The sequence below is a fragment of the Onychostoma macrolepis genome, chromosome 04 (genome assembly GCF_012432095.1).
Source record: "Onychostoma macrolepis isolate SWU-2019 chromosome 04, ASM1243209v1, whole genome shotgun sequence".
In the NCBI taxonomy this organism is placed as follows: domain Eukaryota; kingdom Metazoa; phylum Chordata; class Actinopteri; order Cypriniformes; family Cyprinidae; genus Onychostoma; species Onychostoma macrolepis.
Genome location: NC_081158.1, coordinates 14,328,932 through 14,350,640, shown reverse-complemented (window position 1 = coordinate 14,350,640; position 21,709 = coordinate 14,328,932). Strand labels below are relative to the sequence as shown.

The window sequence follows — 21,709 nt, the reverse complement described above, 5'->3', positions numbered from 1 at the left end:
GGGGGGGGACCTTTCCCCCTTTCTCTTTTTAATTTAATAAAAAATTTTTTTTTTGTGCTTAGTTGTGTGCCGTGGAATTTTTTTTAATTATCGAAACTGCCGCGGCAGAAAAAAGGTTGGGAAACTGGGTTAGTCTATATGAGCTGATGATATAAACACAGAGTGTACTGAAACCAATTTTCTATTTAATTTGTAGTTCAAAATTAAACCAAACAGTGAGGATGCCACATGTACCTCAGCAGAAAACTTTTCCGTTCCATTCATCTCCATGCCATGTGTGACTGATTACAATATAAAATTCTGTGAGATATGTAGTGTCAACGTGATTGTCAGGTGATGAAAATAGCCTCTTTTACACCCAGCAGAAATACCCACCCAAAGGCTGTTACAAGTGATGGCGGGTACCCATGTTTCGGCCATCCTGTATCGAGAACCAGTATATAATCAAGCAAATCAAAAAGCTGAGGGAGGAATGTGCCTCTGATTAGTTGAATGTACATAGTTTAACTTAAAACGACAGTTTAAAATTTTGTTGTTAGACCCGTATTTTAGTTTCTTATTTGGTGTTTTTAATATATTTCTTAGTCAGAAATAAACAATGTTGATTTGTTTACTCAGACAACCTACCTTGTATGTCATTAAGCTTTCCCACTACTGCCTGCTGTGAGGAAAGTTTACCTTCAAGCCCCATCACTTCTATTATATGACATACAGAAAGTGTAATGAACACACAAAGACATGTTTAAATATTCTTCATCACTTCCTTTCCAGGCCTATATTTAATAATCATCCAACCTTCATTCACATAAAGAATCACACTGAAATGTTAAACTTAACAGCTTGTTCAAGAACAGTAAGACACAATTATTCTGTTCTGGTCCACTGCTCTAGCTGTACTTGAACACAAGAATGCATGTGAATGTCAATGGCTACTTAAAACTTAATGGAGTTATTGCATCAGCTTTTCAAAACTTTGCGAATAGGTCTGTCTCATTCTTCACTATTTGTCGACCAAACTCGGTGTGCTCTTAGTTGAAGGCCATAAATCACTTGACTTTTTCAAGATAGCTAAAGGTGTTAGTTCATCTTTAATCATATCCTCACAGACACAGCCTCCAAATAATGAAAAAAGTAATTAATAAATAATAATAATAAAAAAGTCTGGACTATAATAAGTATCACTGCACCAACGTAATTTGTTTTCCTGCTAGTCACCTCAGGATTTCCATCCTGAAACAGAAATGAGTTAAAACACTAAACAGGTTTGATGCTGCTCAGGTGGAATCCAAAAAAAAAGAAGAAAAGTAAAAAGTACAAGCACCCACACACAAAGTCACAATAATAACACATTGCAACATGTTAACTATTGTTTGTTTCTTATTTGTTTGTTTTGTGTTTTTAGTCTATAGCCCTAATACTGAATACTGTTGACATGTTTTATTATTTGTATGTCTCTATAGTCTAAAAATTTCTGTGCACTTTTGTGACTTGAAGCAACTTGTGAACACGACTTTTATTTTGGTTTTGCGATATGGCGTCATAAGGCATCGCCGTTCTTCTGCATCTGTTGTGATTTCGCTGAAGAAAAGGTTTGTTTTAGGGTTTCATGACCGTTTAAGCATTTACAGCATTTAAATCGATGCAACTTTTGAGTCTATTTTTACGATGCAAAATGAATTAATTATGCAGAATAGTAATGTTTTATCTAACATTAATGAACGTCGTGTTTTGTGAGTAAAGCGCATCCACACGCGAGTAAATGAAAAGGTTCATCTTCATTTCCGCTCTCTATATCGTGAATCAGTTTTTACTACTAATGTTACGTTTTCTCCAAGTTGATAGAGAGACGGAGCTTTTTGAAATTACGAGTCAATTGAACCAATTGCTTCTCAAAATGATTCACTGATTCGAAGCGTTCGAATCACTGCACGCTTAAGACACCTGCTGCTCAAAACGACAGAAAAACACAAACGTATAATGACAACTTAAACCAATAACAAATGTTTTCATTAAAGTGTAATCTATATGTAATCTACAAATCATTGAATACCAAATTAAAGTCATATATTTGTAAATATGAAGTGTGTTTGTGTGTGTGTACCTACTTAACCATAGTTTGGAGACAAATTTGTACCCAAAAGTGAGCTAAACCTGACAAAATCTCCAAAAACCTCCCTTTGGGGACGTCCTCATTTGTAAAACGGTTTAAAAATAAAGTAAACAGGTTTTTTTAAATTGTAAAAATGCAGAAAGTCTCCTGTAAGGGGTAGGTTATACAGTAAGTACAGTATAAAAACCATTACGCCTATGGAATGTCCCCATTTACATAGCAAAGTAAACGTGTGTGTGTGTGTAAAAATGTGAGTGTATATGAGTGAGAGTTATTGGTGAAATGTGTGTGTGTGTGTGTATATGTGTGTGTGTGTGTATATATATATATATATATATATATATATATATTAAAAATGTAAGTGCAAGTTTAGATTTTTTTTTTTTTTTTTTTGACTAATCAGGCCATTTGAGACCATTAACTCTCACTCTGACTGACTTCCTTACCGGTGCTCTGTAAGCTACTGAACTAGTGAGCTGATTGACACGCATCCAGAGATTTAGTTTGTATTTATTTTTCTTTCTCTTAATTATTCTCATCTTAAACTCATCAACTCCTGGTGAAGCTGAGATCCACGTGACACACTTTTATAAAGATGGCGTTTATTAAAGAGGAGAGTGAAGACACGAGGATTGAAGAAGCATTCAGAGTCAAACATGAAGATACTAAAGAACAAACAGGTTAGTTTTCATTCTCAAATCTAAATGATCCTTATTAAAATGTCTACAGATGTCTAAATCTCTACAGAAATTAATGATATTTTTGAAGAATGTTTTATATATATATATATATATATATATCTATCTAGAATGTTTTATTTTAAATGGATGTTGTATAAAATAATAATAATAATATTGAAGTAGCTTAAACAAAAATATTTTGAATTACTTGTAAATTACTATTTACTTGTAAACCTTTAACAATGAAAGCCATTAATTTCTGTGATTTTATTATGCAACTGTATGTAACAAAAATATTTATTTTGAATAAAGCAAGCCATGAAATATGAATGATCAACTTTATATTTGTTGCTGTACATGATTCTTTTACTTATCCTAAAAATGCTTGCTTTATCAAACTGCTGTTTTAAACAAAAATTTTGTTTCCAGATGGAATGATTGACATCTGTGCCATTTACTTCTGGAAAAATTACTTTTAAAAGAAGTTTCAAAACCATCAGTGGGACTATAAACTATATTTAAATGCTTTAATTATGTTCTTATACATATACAGTGCCCTCCACTAATATTGGCACCCTTGGTAAATACGAGCAAAGGCGGCTGTGAAAATAAATCTGAATTGTTTATCCTTTTGATCTTTCAAAACATTCACAAAATTCCAACTTATCATTGAAGTAAAACAATTTAAAGGGGGCGGGGGTCTCATTGTGAAATAAATGCTTTCTCTAGTTCATGTTGGCCACAATTATTGGCACCCAATTATTGCAATGTCCTTTTCCCTACATAACAGCTCTGAGTTTTCTCCTATAATGCCCGAAGAGTTTGGAGAACATTTGATAAGAGCTCAGAGACAATTCCTTCATATATAATTTCTCCAGATCCTTCAGATTCGCAGCTTCTTCTCTTCAGTTTACCCCACTCATTTTCTACAGGGTTTAGGTCAGAGGACTGAGACAGCCATGGCAGAAGCTTTATTTTCTGCTTAGTGACCCATTTTTGTGTTTATTTTGATGTTTGTTTTGGATCATTGTCCTGGTGGAAGACCCAAACATGGTCCATTATAAGATTTCTAACAGAGGCAGTCAGGTTTAGATTTTTTATCTGTTGGTATTTGATATAATCCATGATGCCATGCATCTGAACAAGATGTTGAAAAACAGATCCAGCAGTATATTTAACCGTGGACATTGGGTACTTTTTATCCCTGTTTGGACTAAACCCATCTGGTGGGTTTGCTGCCTAAAAGCTCGTTTTTTTAGTTTCATCTGACCATAGAAGCCAGTGCCATTTGAAGATCTAGTCGTGTCTGACAGCGCTTTGCTACACAACATCCAAACTTTTACATATGCGCGCATTATGTATTCACACGCTTACCTCATATTTCTTTAAATAGAATAGAACTATAATTTCTTAATGACTTGCAGAAAGACGATTCTCTGCCGATCCATCAGTCATATTGCATGATCATAATTCCCCTGACGGTAAACATCTGCGTTCTGTCTCATAATACACTTATTATGCGTCAGTTTATTATATGCATTATCTGCATTAGGTCACAGTAGAGTGAGTTTTGAGCTAAACCATTGTGTATTAGTCTCATACTGTCACTCACGCGTTGACTTTCTGAAAAGCCCTGCATGGATTGAGGCACGAGACTGTTGACCCATCCCTTACACCTTAACCTACCCTTAAACTTACCCATACCACCAAACCTGTCCCTAACCTTACCCATATCCCACCTCAATAGCAGCAAAAGTGTTTTGCAATACAATATAAACACAATAAGTACATTGTACTTATTTTTTGATGTAAGTACATAGTCGTTAATGCCACTTAATATAAAGTGGGACCCATATTGTTATTGATTTACTCCACTTCACGTCGTGCCCATAGACTTTAAAAAAGATGGACGTCTCCACTTCCTTTCACTATAGAAAAGTGAAGCCAATGCTTCTCAGTATGGGCGCTGCCATCTTGAGTAAATGACGTAATTTGGAGCCTGCGCAGTAGTGTCGTGAGGTGGAGCCGTGGAATCAAAGTCCCGCCCAAACTCCCGCAGACCCAATCGCAAGATCACAATCATGACACCACACCCCGTTTTTATAGTATCAAATAACTAACTAAAATCAAACTTATTAGAAAAATGAACAGTTGAACATAAGTCAGCACGATACGAACTACCTCAAATGATGGAAACCATCTTTGGGAAAAATTTATTTGAAGTGTAATTTGATTATTTAATTTGTCTCACATCAGCCAGTCACCTGGGGGGTGATCGAAACATTCTGGCTTCACTTTCTGGACTCGTGTGGCACACTTGGTCGTGCCTAACAACACCCTTCAGCCGTAACTTATTCACAGCAGCTATAGCACGGCCTCTCGACCCTTATTGCTTACTTATTTACATTTATTTGAACATTTTATTGTGCACGCATTAAATATTTGTCTCATTTCAAACGGCTCCACTGTGGTGATATTCGACGCGGTTCTCTTTGGTTGAGGCTCAGCAGTGTTTTCTGTTGTAGTAAGGATGTTGCTCCAGCGCTTTCTTTGATTTAAGTTTGACCTCCAGTACTTTAGCTCTGTAGTGAGATTTCACACTTATGTCCACTCGCAGACATGATTTCTCTTGAATCGAGAACTGCATCAGACAATCTCTGCACCCAAAGTAAGCTGATATGTCACTAAACTACGCAAAAACATGGTGACGCCTCTGTGCATGTGCAGTACTCAAATCAAACAACAACAAAAAAGGAGAGTTTGATCAATCATAGTGCTTGGTTCATTCCCCAAATATCAAGTGGGGATAATTGACAAATTTGTAAGGCCTGTAATTAAAAAGAGACTGCAAATCAACAGAAAATCTAAATGCCACTGGATCACCCTTCCACTCTCACCATCTGACTTTTCTTAAGCGAGGACAGTACAAAGACGGTACAAAGTTTGGCAATGCTGACATTAGCCCTAACAATTGCTGTTCATATCAGGTAAGGTGAAAACTATATCTTGGCAAGGCTGTTGGCAAATAGATCAAAGTAGTAAAGCTGTTTTAGAGTTTGGCATTTTTACCAACAATATTGTTTTTCTTTTTTGTTGTTACTCAACGCACAACAAATATGATGCTATGCAAACCATGTTGATTCGTGTTTTACTACAGGTACTATCATCTTCCCCCTTCTTTATGGTTTGATATTCAATTGTTGTGGCCTCAAGATACTTACACTGCATATAATAGTAACCTGCTTTCTTTATTTACGAATATGAGGTAAACATGCACGGAAGGGTGGGTATGTTGCGATATTGGAAATATTTCTGTTTTAAACCGTTAAGGCAAGCCAAAGGATATCATACAAGCAACGTGCAAACTTTGCGCAAGACTTGTGCCGGTGAACGACTTTCACCAGAAAGTGGACAGCGCATATTCTCTCAGAGATTTTTAATCTTTAATTTATTTCCTTAATATTTATCTTGCGGCCTGAACATAGGCTAGTGAAAAAAAAAAGAGAAGAAACGTATTTTGTGTTTAACTGGTTGTTTTTGAAAGTCGGTGCTTTGAATAAAGCTGCCATTAATTTTCATTGACCAGTGTTAACAATTTTAATTATAAGTAGGGGTGTCAACGTTAACGCGTTAACGCATGCGATTAATCAAAAAAATTTTACGCGTTTAATATTTTTTTTACGCAGATTAAGCGTTTGATAAGGTTGGACCCCAACTTCTTCCCGTCATCGCAGCGCGGAAGGTTATCTATCATTGTGTGATGAGGGTACAGCACCAGTGTGCTATTTTGAAAATACAGTCGCGGGAAAAAATTACAGAGCCGTGGGCTGTGGTTTTTTGGGCTACTTTTTTAATGTACCGCGGCCGCCCAAAGTGTATATAGACAAATAAAAATAAAAATAGATCCTTTTACTAATGTGTATTATACTTGGAATGTATCCCTGGCAACTTAAGAACGGAGAGGCGGTTGTAACATCACAAACAACGTGAGTTTCTGTCAGAGCACACATGTTAAGGCTTTTACACAGCAGAAATAAACATGACAACAGCCACTATATATTATATAAGATAATAAACACACAATTACGATAGGATATGGTCTGTATGTGATTTTCTTGAGATTGAATTTGTACATCTGAAATGCTAATTTGTGCAGCGATATAAAAGGCTATAAATAGCATATTTTAACAACAGTAAACGACCAAATTCCACATGTGATCGTAAAAGGAAGTTATTACAAACGATGGTGGTTTGAAGTGAGTTCTGAGTAAAAGTTCACTATTAATCTCATAAATTGTCTTATGTAGCATGATGCTAATATTAGCTCTAATGCAGCTGCAGAACAGGTCCAATTCTTCTTCATAATGCATTTTGTCATAATACTTCACGTAAGGTCGCAAGAAATGTTTTGTTGTATTTATTTAGAAATACGTTTGATAATAGTCGGGTAAATGTATACTGGGATTGAAGCGATGTGGCTTGGTAAATGTTTTATTGCCAGTTTAAAGGCTGATAATGGCTGAATAAAAACAAAAGAATAATAAGGATTATGTCTCATACCTGGCGGAAGTGTGAAAGGTTCTGTTTCCTTAAACTAGTTTCATGCATTTCTTTTTCAACACATTTCCAGGTAAATCCTAGTATTTTAAATTTGCGATTAATCATGATTAATCACAGCCCATGACTGTGATTAACGCGATTACATTTTTTAATCGATTGACAGCACTAATTATAAGCCTATAATTCATTGTTTAGGCTATAATAGATCTGTTTTAAAAGACATTTTTAAAAACATTTTCATTGAGAGTAAGCTATAGCCTAATCTTTTATTATCCTCACAGCACGTCAGTTATGCGGTGATGCGCTATGACATTATTGCGATGCAAATTAAATTTAATATTTAATAAAATATTTAATAAAAAAGTACCCTAATAATAATAATAATAGCCCTAATAATAATAATAATAAGAATTGTAACAGGCCTACATTCATTAGAAATGCCAAATACTCTTAATATTGACATTATTTAATGCTTTTGACAATATCTCTGTCTATCTTCGATACATGATCATCATCTTTCGACGCACCTGATCATCTTATTACAGGGACCCCCGCAGTGCGTGCCCTGCTTGCCTGTCCGCTAGACCTCTGGTCTCGATGACCTAGCCTGACCTGATCTATAGTCGTTACAACAACATATGGAACAATAGATGAGTTACATAATGGATAAGTCTATTTGACCTTTTCTAATTAGACATGAACACCAGTTTGGGAAAAGTTTCCTGCATATATATTCCTTGTGCCTACTCTGATTCCTTGCTTATATCTTATTTTTGGAGTTTTTCTTCTGATATAATTCTTTCTGATATTCTTCTGATATACTTCATTCCTTAGATATAATAATTTGGAATACTTTGCACTTTAGTATAAATCAGCAGTTCTTAATCCTGGTCCTCCCTACCCCCTGCTCTGCATATTTTGTATGCTTCTCTCATCATTTCAGAGGTTTGTTTCATTCGACTGTAAGTGTCCTGCGAGGTAGACATCACAGGATATTCCGCCATGATTCCAGTTTGAAAGGAGCGTATATGTTCCATTTAAAGGGCATTAAAGTGCGCCAGACATGATTACTTTGCACACTTCAAGATTACGGTTAAATAACCCTTCTTACTTCTGCAGTAGGTTTTGTCTGTTTGTGAAGAAGCTGCAGGTAGTGGTGTAGCGCAAATCTGTGTTCTTAAGTGAAGTAAACTTCAGCTGATTTCCTGTGTGCAGGGAGTAGAGAGCAGTGAACACTGTGTTGCGACGCTGTCAGTCAGAACACGATTCATTCATGGATCTCTCTTCAAACGAGCTGGTGATTTGAATCAGGTGCGTTAAACAATAGAGACATGCAAAATATGCAGAGCGAGGGGGGTGGGGTGGTTGCGCAAGGACCAGGATTAAGAACCACTGGTATAAATTATTGAATAAGATAGATTTTAATTTTGTTTAAATTTACTTCATCTTATAATTTTCATATTCTTTTATTTTATTAATAATTTTTATTTAATGAATTAGTTTTTCCTTATTTGAAAATTGATCTCTGACATAAATATTAGGCTACTCATCCGCTCACTGTATCAGTTAGTGTGGCTTTAATTCAGAGAAATGGAACAAGTGGTGTTGTTAGTTCCAGCAGACTTGACTAATGCAGCATAGCCATGAGTTATGAATGTGATTACAAGTATGCTTGGCTGAAAAGATGCATTTTAGTTTTCAATTGAGAATCTTTTTTAACCCTCCTTTTGTAGACTTTGATATTGAAAGTACAGTGTTTCCCACAGGATTTAGTGAGACAATGGTCGGTAGACCTTGTGTCGTGGGGCATGTGCCCCTGTAAGAAAAGTTTGTATGTTTTAAAGTGAAATGCATTAATCTGGTGTGAATTGAGAGGAAAATTAAATTAAAAAATTTTTTTTTTTGACCAAATTGAAGAGTAAAAAAGAAAAAAAAAGTCTTTGTACTAGGGCTGTGCAAATAATCGAATGCGATTATCATGAGCCGTAGTTCACTGACAAGCTACGCAATATCGCGTTCATTATCAGCGATGAATTGCCTGCGATTATGAACGCAATATTGCGTAGCTTGTCAGTGAACTACGGCTCTGAGTAGTAAATGCTGCTCCATCTGAAAGCACATGATGAAGATTTACTACTAATCACAGAACCGGCTTTATTGACGAGATGCACATGATAATCGCATTCGATACTACTTTGTACCGACTTGAACCTTGACTTTTAACTGAAATAAAACCTCCATTTAGTTAGGGTTAGGGTTAGGGTTTCCAACCCTGGTCCTGGAGGCACCACAACACTGCATGTTTTGCATGTCTCATTAATCAAACACACCTGATTCAGGTCATCAGCTCATTAGTAGAGACTCCAAGACCTTAAATTGGTGTGTCAGAGAAAGGAGAGATGCAAAATGTGCAGTGTTGGGGTGCCTCCAGGACCAGGGTTGGGAACCACTGGTGTAGGCAACTGCCTGTGCCTATGCTACGGGCCAGCCCTGATCAGCAGAGCAGAAGTTGTGTGTGTGATGATTATAAAACCCAAGACACACTGAATGATTTTAGCAATCCTATAAGATCACTGCATGTCACACGGCATGTGCGGCATGGATCTAATAAACTTGGCTACTACATGTGTGTAGACTGTACGATGATGACACCTATTGACTCGTATGCTACGACGCACGTTCCTTTAAGCCCGGCTCACACTGTGCGATTTTGGCCACGATTTGGTCGTCTGGGACAAATTTTGAAAATCCTAAAAGATTCCTATGATCCTAGGCTAAAATCCGTAGTCTTTGATCGCTGGTTTGACATGTTCACCGACAGCCGATTAATGGCCGTTGCGATCAAATTTCACCTCCAACGAAATTCTGGCAGTGTCAGAAGATTTGGCGCACAGTCCTGCAGTGTGACTACCCCTACGACAAATATCAAACTGTCTCCGTTTTTCAAGGCAAGCTATGAGCAGAATTAATGCTAGAGAATTATTCTATCAGCCATAAATTCCGGCGCTCCCGTCCTCCGCTCACAGAATTCATCTAATATGTTTTTTATATATATATAAACACTGGTTGCGCCGCTGTTTTCATGTGGGTGTGTATGAATACATACACTATTCTTCTTAAACACGCCGCTATTGCCGCCGTTCGTATACTTTTCATGACAGCCGACATTTCGGTCCCGTGTGTATTTCAGCTCGCGGTCACTGGACGTGTATGGGTTGATAATGTAAAACTCCGGACAAGTTTTCTTGCGCGCACCCGTTTTTAACTTGTCTTGACTGTCTTACAGTCTGACATTAATGACAACTGAGATCCCATAGTGTGACATGATCATCATGTTCCTACAGTCTGACAAGTACAATCCTAAAGGACTTTCAAAAAAATCGCACAGTTTGAGCCCGGCTTTAGAACATTGGTCTCAAACTCAGTTCCTGGGGTGCCACAGCTCTGTACAGTTTTGCTCCAACCCTAATCAAACACACCTGATCCAGCTAATCAAGGTCTTCAGGATCACTAGAAACTTCTAAGCAGGTGTGAGTTGGAGCTGGTTGGAGCTAAACTCTGCAGAGCTGCAGCCCTCCAGGAATTGAGTTTGAGACCACTGCTTAAGAAGAATAAAACGTCATCAGCATGCGCTAGTGGTAAACAAAAAGAGCATGATAAATCACACTTTAGCAGTTGTATTTTTATGTGTGCTGAAAAAAAGCGGAAGTGGTAAAAGAGGAAGGGATAAGAGCTTGAGGTAAGCAGTTTTATGTTTTAGCACCATGTCGCATTGATTTAATGTAGCATTTTTATTGGTTGGTCAGTAAACGTGGATCATAGCAGTAAACACACTGTGTGATGATCATGCTGTATCGTAGGCTATCTTTGGTCGCAAGACCGTGACAACGGCCGTCTTTGAACCTCTCTCACTGTACGACACAGGACTACCAATTAGGAGCCACGATCACAGAAATCGCCACGATTGTTTCACGATGCCAATCTTTCATCTGGGACAGCCGAAAATCGTGCAGTGTGTTTAGGGCTTAATGCGGTAGAAGTTTGCAAAAATAGTGACTAGCTATGCAGTTGTGCCCAACCCTATTCCTTACAGCTACATTATTGATATATTTTTTGCTATTTTATTTTTAAAAAAAAATCTGAGATAAATCAATAAATACATTTTTAACAATATTTCAAGTGTAATTTATGAGATTTGTTGTATTTTTAATCGCATTTTTCTTTGTAAAAGGCAAAAAAGTTGATCATACTGATTTCAAATTTAGGGATTCATTAGTTTTGAATATACATTGAACCAAAAACTATAATAACATCTTAGTTGATAATTCAGTATATACTGTAGTTTTGACAAAACATCCCATGTTTTGGTAGTGACTGCACATTTATGCTTTGGCAGCCATCAGCCCACCACATCGCGTTACAGAATTTTAACTTGCATACTAAAACGTACATGCACTTTTACAAGTTGATTGTACTGAAATGTGTGTTAGCAGTGCCTGTACACAACCATCATAAAATGATAAAAATCCATCCAGTGTTTTTTTTTTAATCTCCTTATTTGTTTTACCCTGTCTCAAATCAAGCCGTCACACGGTCGGACGCCCCTCCCACGATGGTTGATTGACAGCAGTGTTTCAACACAGACCGCCCTTGCTCGTGAGCGAGCTGTCAATCATAGTCCGCGTCATTGTTGATATACGCTGGAGCTGTCTATGAGCAGAATGGCGTCTAAGCGATTGTGGTGTTCTGTTCTCGGTGCAATAATGAACACAGCAGTCATTTTGATGTTCCTAAGTCCGAACCGCTGAAGACACAGTGGCTGAGTTTTGCTTTTGAAGGGAATATTCCCCACGAGCAACGTCAATGTTTTCATGTTTGCGCGAATCATTTTTCACCAGACTGCTTTATAAATGAAGGTCAGTATAAAGCTGGTTTTGCTAAGAAGCTGCTCCTGAAAAAAGAATCGGTACCAACTATTCGTGTTCCTGCTGAACCTCCAGAAGAAGTGAGTGTAACGTTTAATTAACCTTTATATTAATCTTTATATTAATCTTTGCAAATCGCTAGCACGCTTCACGATGTATGTGGCTAATGTTTACATTCAGGGTACATGCAAGTTTTCTATTTACGATGTTCTCAATATGAAGAATTCCTGCCGTGACCTCATATCAGTGTTTCCGCCCTGAGAGTTGTACCTAACACTGCATAGATAACGTTACGCATCACTGACAAGCCTACATTTACCGAATTTATTTTTCATGACCATTAGCTGTAACATCAATCTGTCAATGAACTAACGTATCAGTAAACACATAGCGTTCGTATCTCACTACTCTACCTGACAGTACACACAAAAATAGATAAAAGTGACATTACGTTAACCAACCATTCAGAAACGTCCCGTTCGAGCCTTAATTGTGGAACTTCTTCGGGGCCGTCATCCTGTTCCGGGTCCGACTCCGGTTCGAATTGATAAGGTTGCACAGTATCCTCAGAGACTCCCGCTGCCATTCTTCAAAATATACCCTCAACTGTTGTCAAGGCAACACTCCACGTGTGTTGTGTCAAAAACGCCCCACAGAACAGAGGGGCGGGGCGAGCAAAGCTCATTAGCATTTAAAAACACACGCACTAAAACTGTGTGCTGAAAACAGAGCTGTTTTTGAGCAGGTAAAATGAGTGTTTTCTTACAATACTAATGAGAATTTTTAATTAAAGTATATTACAAACTTTCAATTTAGACCCTAAAGAATCATATTAGCTTGTACAAAAATGGCATTATATGACCCCTTTAAAACACTAAACAAAAGATACTAAAATACAAAAATGTTTTGCATAACTGTACAGAAATTTTATTTCCCCCAAATATGAGTATTGCATGTTCACTTTTGAAACAATGTCATGTTTCTGTCGTGATTGTTTTGGTAGTGACAATTTTTGACTTTTGAACTTGCTCAAAGATGCTAATCAGAACATTGTTAGCTAGCACAGTTCTGAACAGCTGTACACATAAAAAACTAAATGTTAAGGAATAACTCCCAAAAAAGTCTGCTTAATTGCAGAAAAAGGTGTTAAGTAGCAATGTTCCTTAGTTACACACAGATTTTCAGACTTTTGAAAACAATTTGATGAGACCTATCTACTCGCACCTTGTAGTGTTGAGAGAGGGGGACACAGCAATATTTCCTGATAATAAATTTAGGGGTGTAATTAAAACCAGTGTCAGGCAATGGACTAAAACATTCACTGTTTTGGTTGTGACATGAAAATGCGGGACAGTTTTTTTTTTTTACATACTATTTCATAATTTACAAAGAAAATATAAAATAAATATATATATATTTTTGAACTTCACTTTTTAAAAGAATCATATTATTGTGGGTTTCAATAGATAATAGAAAAATCTTAGTAAACACCTTAGTAAACAATATTTGAATAATTAAAAGCTTTTTTAATTAGTTTTTTGGTTGTGGACAGCAGTTTGACCAATTCTGTAAAATGGCCCATATACAGACAGGTGTGTTTGATCAGGTTTGGAAGTGAACTCTGCAGGTTGGTAGAGCTCCAGGAACAGGATTGGTCATCCCTGAACTAGGCCATTCAAAGCTTTGTGTGTAGTCATCATAATTTTAAAAATGATAGGAAACAGGTAATCAATAGCCATGTTTACATGTACACTTTTTTGTCATTCCGATTAAAAGATTCGGTGGACTGTTTACGTGAGACGTTATCTAATCCGAAATGGTGTTTACATGTGCCGGTCCTTTCAATTTTGGGACACGCTAAGTAGCCTACAATGACAACAAAAACAAATCACTAGAGTATGATTTTGTTTCTAATAAGTTGCACAGATATACTAGATAAAATAATAAAACACAATATAGCTTGATCTCAGCGAGTTGATCAACCCATATCATCATATCTCCCTAATTTCTTAATGTTAAACTATAAAGAGATAAAATAGTACGACCCTCTGTAATGCAGCTCTGAAATGAATTGTATTATGATACTAAAAAGTTTTACTGTACTTAAATGGAACAATACACGATTTCTTACCAAGAGTTGCTAAACAATAAATCAAAGGAGCGTTGTTTTGATACAGAGAGTGATCGCAACAAGCGATATTACACATAACATTTCCAAACGTGTTTTCACACAGTATTTATGGCGTGAGCACTTATAAATTCAATCAGATCGGAAATTATAAATCTGTAAATACAAATGACAAATTTTATTTTATTTTAAATTTTATTTTCATTGAGCTATACTTTTATTATCACCATGTTGTTTCTAAGCTGAACAGCAGAAAATTGCGCTTCATTTCAGATACGATTTCAGGTCATCATGAGAGCAGATATGGCAGTTCATTACACAGCAAGCATTCTCCATTCTAATATGTTTTTAGCCGTGTAATTGAAATTTTAACTTCTACCTCCACTATTACTCAGTCTCTAGTTTCGGTGTCCCCAAATCACAGAATGTGCTGCGTTGCCGACATCACGTTCCCATTCTAACGACCCCGACCTCTTGACGTGATGACGTAGACACAAAGTAATCGGTTTAAAGTGTTTACATGGTAGAATTTTAATTTTGTTCGGTTTATAGAAAGGTTTATCCCACCCCTTTCAAACCAAATACAATTTCATTCGGTTTGGGCATTTTTATTCCAATTGAGGTGTTTATATGGAGCATTTTCATTCGGATTGGACTTTTAAACCGATTACAATGCTCCATGTAAACGCACCTACTGTAAAGCTAATTTATACACCCTGCAATATTTTAAAGGTGGAAAAAGATTGTTTTACAAATGTTGTAAGTGTAGTAAATGTGAATATCATAGGACTGACTGCTGCAACACAACACGTTCATATCTATAAAAACCTTACAATAGTATAAACATCAAGGTCTAGTAGTATTTGTACCAATATTTAATACCTCTGACTTGTTTAAATTTAATAGAAGAAAATTACTAGCCATCCCATTTTTGATAAATATCTTTTTAATTACAACACTCTGCCAACTTGGAGTGTTTCAAGTGTAGATGGAATATAAGTGTATCATTGGCATAACAGTGAAATCTAATGATATTGTCCCTCAAGGAGAAAAGCACAGGACCTAATACTGAGCCCTGTGGTACTCCATACGTATGTATGATGAGGTATCTTACAAAGCATCTAGCATACCTGTTGTTGGGTTTAGTACTTTACAAGTGTAAATGTTTGGATGTATGTTGCTTTGTGCCATTAAACTGAGATTACTGATCTCTTTTTTTTTTTTTCTTCTTCTTCTTCTTTTTTTTTGCTATAGACATGGTGGTACTGAAAGAAGAGAGTCAAGAACTGAATCAAAAGGGAAAAAATCAGTATGAGAAACATCATGATTTCATGACTAGAGAAAAATCTTTAAGTTGCTCACAGACTGAAAAGAATACTCGAAAAAGAGCTCAAATGACTACAATTAGATATAATTTCACCTGCGAACAGTGTGGGAAGAGTTTTGATCAACATAGAAACCTTACAGTCCACATGAGAATTCACACCGGAGAGAAGCCTTATACTTGCCAGCATTGTGGAATGAGTTTCACTCAAAAAGGAAGCCTTAAAGTCCACATGAGAATTCACACTGGAGAGTGCCCCTTCTCCTGCCAACAGTGTGGAAAAAGTTTCAGTCGAAATGGAAACCTGAAAGTCCATATGAGAATTCACACCAGAGAAAGTCCATTCACCTGCCAACAGTGTGGAAAATGTTTCACTCAAAAAGGAAGCCTTAAAGTCCACATGAGAATTCATACTGGAGAGACGCCTTTCACATGCCAACAGTGTGGAAAGAGTTTTAAACATAAAGGAGCACTTAATGACCACACAAAAACTCACACCAGAGAGAAGCCGTTTACTTGTGGTCAGTGTGGAAAGACTTTCAAATTTACAGGAGCCCTTAATAAACACATGAGGATTCACTCAAGAGAGAACTGTTTTATATGTCATCAGTGTGGAAGGAGTTTTACAGATGAGAAACATTTGAAGAATCATGTAAATATTCACATTGGAGAAAAGCCTTTCATGTGCCATGAGTGTGGAAAGAATTGCGAAAACAAAGGAAACCTTGAGGCTCATAGAAGAGTTCACACTGGAGAGAAGCCTTTCACCTGCCTTCAGTGTGGAAAGTGTTTCGCACTAAAAGGAAACCTTAACATTCACTTGAGGCTTCACACTGGAGAAAAGCCTTTCACTTGCCTTCAGTGTGGAAAAAGTTTTGCGTTTAAAGGAAATCTTGAGGTTCACAAGAGGCTTCACACTGGGGAGAGGCCTTATAAATGTCTTCAGTGCGAAAAGAGTTTCACAAATAATAGAGACCTGAAAGGTCATTCGCAAACACATTCTGGAAAAGAAACTACAGTGTTCTGAGTTTGACAAGATGTTTACGAAATGAAACAATTAAAAAAATCACCAGCACATTCACTCTGGAGGAAGGCTTTTTAATTGTGATCAGAGTAACAAAAAAATATTTTGCCATCACACTTGCAGATACATAAAAAAGAAAAGTCAAATGTTTATGAGAACCTATTCTTGTTCTTTTTGTGGAAAGTGATTTAAATGTCTCAGCACCAGAAAATATGTATCTGTGTGAAAACAAAACTTCGTTCACACCACAGGTTTTTTTTTTCTTCGGTTAGGCTGTTTACATGACCATTTAATTGTGGCCCATACTCATCTGAACATGTGACATTCCTACAAGACTCCATCCTTTTCATCACAAGTAATAAATAATTTTATGTCCATCCTTCATCTCTTTATACTTTGCCTTAAAGCAAAGTATTTGCTTGGTTTTGGTCCCCTCAGCAGACATTGCGGTCCAGGGGCACCTACACCGGACCAAAAGGGCACTTTAGCATTGGCACACCCACCACTGATCGTCAAAGTATTTCTGAAAGCAGTGACCGCATTTTGGTGTTTCGTTTGCTTGCTCTAAAACATACTGCAAGTATCAAATTTCAACAATTACTCCTCAGTTTAAATATGAATTATTCTTTCTACTCTTCTGAAATGCCAGGTTTTGAAATCGGGAGAATTTTGACAACACAATATCCCCTCGACATGACTCTTAACAAGTGTTTTAAACAACTCATGTCTGTCTACCAATCAAGACTATATCAATCAAACAAGCATGATACAGCTTTTAGGTAAAGATGAGCTTTCAGTGAAAAAAATGAGCAAACTTTATAAAATAACCTTGAGAAACAATATAAAAATAGTTTTTCATGAGCTCATTTCATGAGCATCTTGACCTGTGATCGGTGCAAGAACCTCAGAGACTTTGATCTCCTGAGATAAGGAAAATACAAACACAGTGTATTAACATACAAGCATCTGTTTCCACATCTCACTAGGGAAAAATGAGAAAAGAGTCTCTCGCCTATCCTTCCTTCACATTTGTTCCCTTTCCCCCACATCCTCCCTTTTAACCATCCTTCCCTCTACTCAGTTCACTCAGAATGGAAAGTAGCAAATTCACAGTCGTGTTTGGTGTTATCTGAAATGTCTCAGTGCAACTGGTAAAATGGTCTCAATCTTATAAGTAGACTAAAAGGTAATAAAGATCCTAAAATTTTAACAATAGTTTGCTTACTGTAGATGATATATGCTTTCCTTGTGTCTTTCATGCAAATTACCACCTGTCCCCTAAATGTGTAAAATATGTGCCTTGATCAATTCAAATTCATTTGGAGGATGTACTCCTGAGTACTTCAGGAAAAGTTGCAAGAAGATCAGGGTGATTCTGTCACATGCCCCCACCCCACACACACACATACTTTAAAAATGGCTGCTATGTCCCTGCTTGCATCACTTGTGTTTTTACCAATCTGTGAATAAACACCTGTTTCAGAAGATATCTGTGTCTGTGCTTTTCTTCTTACTAAAGAAGACCTGATCGATTTGCAATGCAGTATGGACCCTAGCGATGTTTCATTTGCTGAACTAGTTCAAGCACTTTGTCAAACATTACAACCACCCTTCACCTGCTGCCTCTGACAGTCCCATGGCCCAACCAGCAACCTACACTGGCGGAGGAACGCAGCTGGTTTCTATTAGAATGCTCACTATTCTTAAGGCCCCAATATCCACCATTTTCTTCCCGAAAAGTTTACAATGACTTCAGTAATTACTAGGGAGTTCTTCTCACCCATAGGCTTACTTCCGCATTGAAGAAAAAGGTGGATACTTCAAACGAAATTGAAGAACGAACTGATATGACATTATTTGGAACAAAATCAGTCTGAAACGAAGTTCGTTTTGAGTCTGTTTCAACTGTTCGAAACAGCTGACCAAAGCAAACTTTCTGGGGGAGTTTTGGCTCCTAAACACCTTTGAGCTTCCATTGGTCTGTGGCAATTTCACAATCGGTGGGTGGGTTCGGGAACTCCACCTTCTTTAATGTGAGATCCCTTTCCACGGAGGTCAGACAGAAGAGAAACAACATCTAGAACAGCAAGTTACTAGCAATATGAATACACTGGATTGTCGAATAGTTGAGCTGGAACAAATATATCCGCTGTACGATCGGTCATGGAGAAACTTTAAATGATGTTTCATTAACAAAGTTCGGGAGGAGCACATCAGATACTTAGCCTAATTAGACACAAGTGGTACGCCATCAAGCTAATCAACACACGGTATAAATACAGCTGACATACCTCCATTCATTTGACGGTTAATCAGCATCCCTCCACCACCCCTTCTCCACTATCATCACTAAAGTTCTCAACACACTAGGGGGGTACTCTGGGTTCAGGCAATTCCCGAGCTCGGAGCCCCTCGCATTACATTACTCGTGCTAAATATATGCAAGTGTGAACTCGTGAAAGATCAGAGAATTAAAATCCTAAAAAGAAATTGCAACGAAGCACGAGTTAAAGGAATAGTTCACCCAAAAATGAAAATTTGATGTTTATCTGCTTACCCCCAGGGCTTCCAAGATGTAGGTGACTTTGTTTCTTCAGTAGAACACAAATGAAGATTTTTTCACTCAAACCGTTGCAGTCTGTCAGTCATATAATGGCAGTCAATGGGACCAACGGCTTTGAGAGTAAAAAAAACATACACAGACAAACCCAAATTAAACCCTGCGGCTCATTACAATACATTGAGGTCTTAAGACACGAAACAATCGGTCTGTGCAAGAAACTGAACAGTATTTATATAATTGATTTACCTCTGTTCCACGGCAATGTCCAACTGTCCTGAGCGCGTTCACAACAGCCAGTGCGTGACATGTCAACGTGCTCTGGCATAGAAGACGCATGTGCGGAAGTGATCTGTCGCGCGTATAAGTCACTCATTGTTTACACAGTCCAGAGAGAATGTGGGTACGCCGGCTACTCAAAATGGTAACTACTTGTGCTTATCCTGATTGTTGCAACCGATTAAAAACTAAAAGATTACGTTTGCTTGCGTGAACTCATCCGGGAGTGTTGACTTTTCACCGACTCCCAACTTTTGAGCCTGATCGACTGAAGTTATGGTTGCTTGCTCTTCGGCTGGATATCAACAAACCCATGACAGATTGCGTCCGCAATTGCATCTTCTATGCCAGAGTATCACGCACCGGCTGTTGTGAACTCGCTCAGGACAGTTGGACATTGCGGTGGATCAGGGGTAAAAAATGATATAAATACTGTTCAGTTTCTTGCACAGCCGATTGTTTTGTGTCTTAAGACCGCAATGTATCGTCACGAGTTTAATTTGCTTTTATCTGTGTATGTTTTTTTTTACTCTCAAAGCCGTGGGTCCCATTGACTTGCATTATATGACTGATAGACTGCAACGGTTTGAGTTAAAAATCTGTTTGTGTTCTACCGAAGAAACAAAGTCACTTACATCTTGGATGCCCTGGGGTTAAGCAGATAAACATCAAATTTTCATTTTTGGCATTTTTGACTATCCTTTAATGCAAAGCGATGTGGAGAAACATCCGATGCAAGTTTACCAAAGCCATGAAAGGAAAAATGGAGATAAAGTGGTGAGTAACAAATGTGTTTCAAATTAATGTGACACCATACTGCTGCTGCTGTCATTTTTCTGTACGCGAATTTGAAAGGTATTCAATAAATGAAATGACAAAAGAACATACAATAATTAACCGACACCACATAAAATATAAAAAGGTGCAATAATTTACCCAGTTTAATAAAATAAATGAACAATCATAAAATAAAGTAACATGTTTGTGTTATTGAGATGACTCGAATATTTTTTTCACATCATGCTAAAGTTTTCAGACTAAAAAAAAACACAAAAAAAACTTCAGACTATGAGCCATTCACACTTCCCATAAAGGACTGATTATGGAAATGGTATGGTTCTTTTGTATTGCAAACATGATACTTAACTCTGAACTGCTGCTAAACACTATTCTTTTATCTATAATATTCTGACCATTGGTACCCGTGTCACACCTACACTGAACAAAATTATAAATGCAACACTTTTGTTTTTGCTCCCATTTTTCATGAGCTGAACTCAAAGATCTAAGACTTTTTCTATGTACACAAAAGGCCTATTTCTCTCAAATATTGTTCACAAATCTGTCTAAATCTGTGTTAGTGAGCACTTCTCCTTTGCCGAGATACTCCATCCACCTCACAGGTGTGGCATATCAAGATGCTGATTAGACAGCATGATTATTGCACAGGTGTGCCTTATAGTAACGCGCCAACAATGCCCCTGAACACACCTCTTTTGGATATGTCCAGACCAGCACACCCATGGGCGCACAAATGGGCACAAATACATTTGCTATTTAAACAACGCGGTACAGGACGGGAAAATGAGAACTGCGTCTGGCTGAAACTAGCAAAACCACTTACGCCGGGAGCCCTTAGTCTCCAGCGCCATCATTTTCCAGAGCTGCAACCTCCCTGGAGTTTCCAGAATTACAAAGTGTTGGCTTCTGAGAGACTTTGCTTGGGTAAAAAATCCTAAAAAAAAAATTACCCTCATCCCCACAAATACACGAAGACTATTTTTTTATAAGCTGTATGGATAGATAAGTTTAGAGTGACTCTTGAAGGACCAGCACCACATCCTCTTGTAACTGTTTGAAGAATTTATCTTCCAGAATCTGGCAGTAAGTTTTAGGAGCTCATTTTTAGTCAATCCTGCAAGACAGACTTTTCTGGATAGGAGATGGAATAAAAATGAGCTCCTAAATCTTTCTGCCGGATTCTGGAAGATAAATTCTTCAAACAGTGAAGAACTTCTGTTCTTACTTCTTTGTCGATAAGAACAGTGTGGAGGCAAAGGTAAAGGAAATGCTGTTGGTAAGTGTAATTTTATCGCTGCAATTTTGTCTTTAATTTCAA

General features: G+C 37.3%; 1 protein-coding gene across 2 annotated transcripts; it reads left to right on the top strand.

Annotated features, from left to right (window-relative positions):
* The first annotated feature begins 21 nt into the window (after positions 1-21).
* LOC131538968 (gastrula zinc finger protein XlCGF8.2DB-like) lies at positions 22-18,231 on the top strand. Of its 2 annotated transcripts, XM_058773187.1 has the most exons (3): positions 22-1,589; positions 2,676-2,790; positions 15,658-18,231. In XM_058773187.1, exons 2-3 carry the CDS (start codon positions 2,706-2,708, stop codon positions 16,752-16,754), a joined length of 1,182 nt encoding a protein of 393 aa, XP_058629170.1. In that variant the 5' UTR covers positions 22-1,589; positions 2,676-2,705; the 3' UTR covers positions 16,755-18,231. The 2 variants fall into 2 exon arrangements, with proteins under 2 accessions (XP_058629170.1, XP_058629171.1); XM_058773188.1 differs by lacking the exons at positions 22-1,589; positions 2,676-2,790 and adding an exon at positions 5,302-5,777.
* Positions 18,232-21,709: the final 3,478 nt, after the last annotated feature.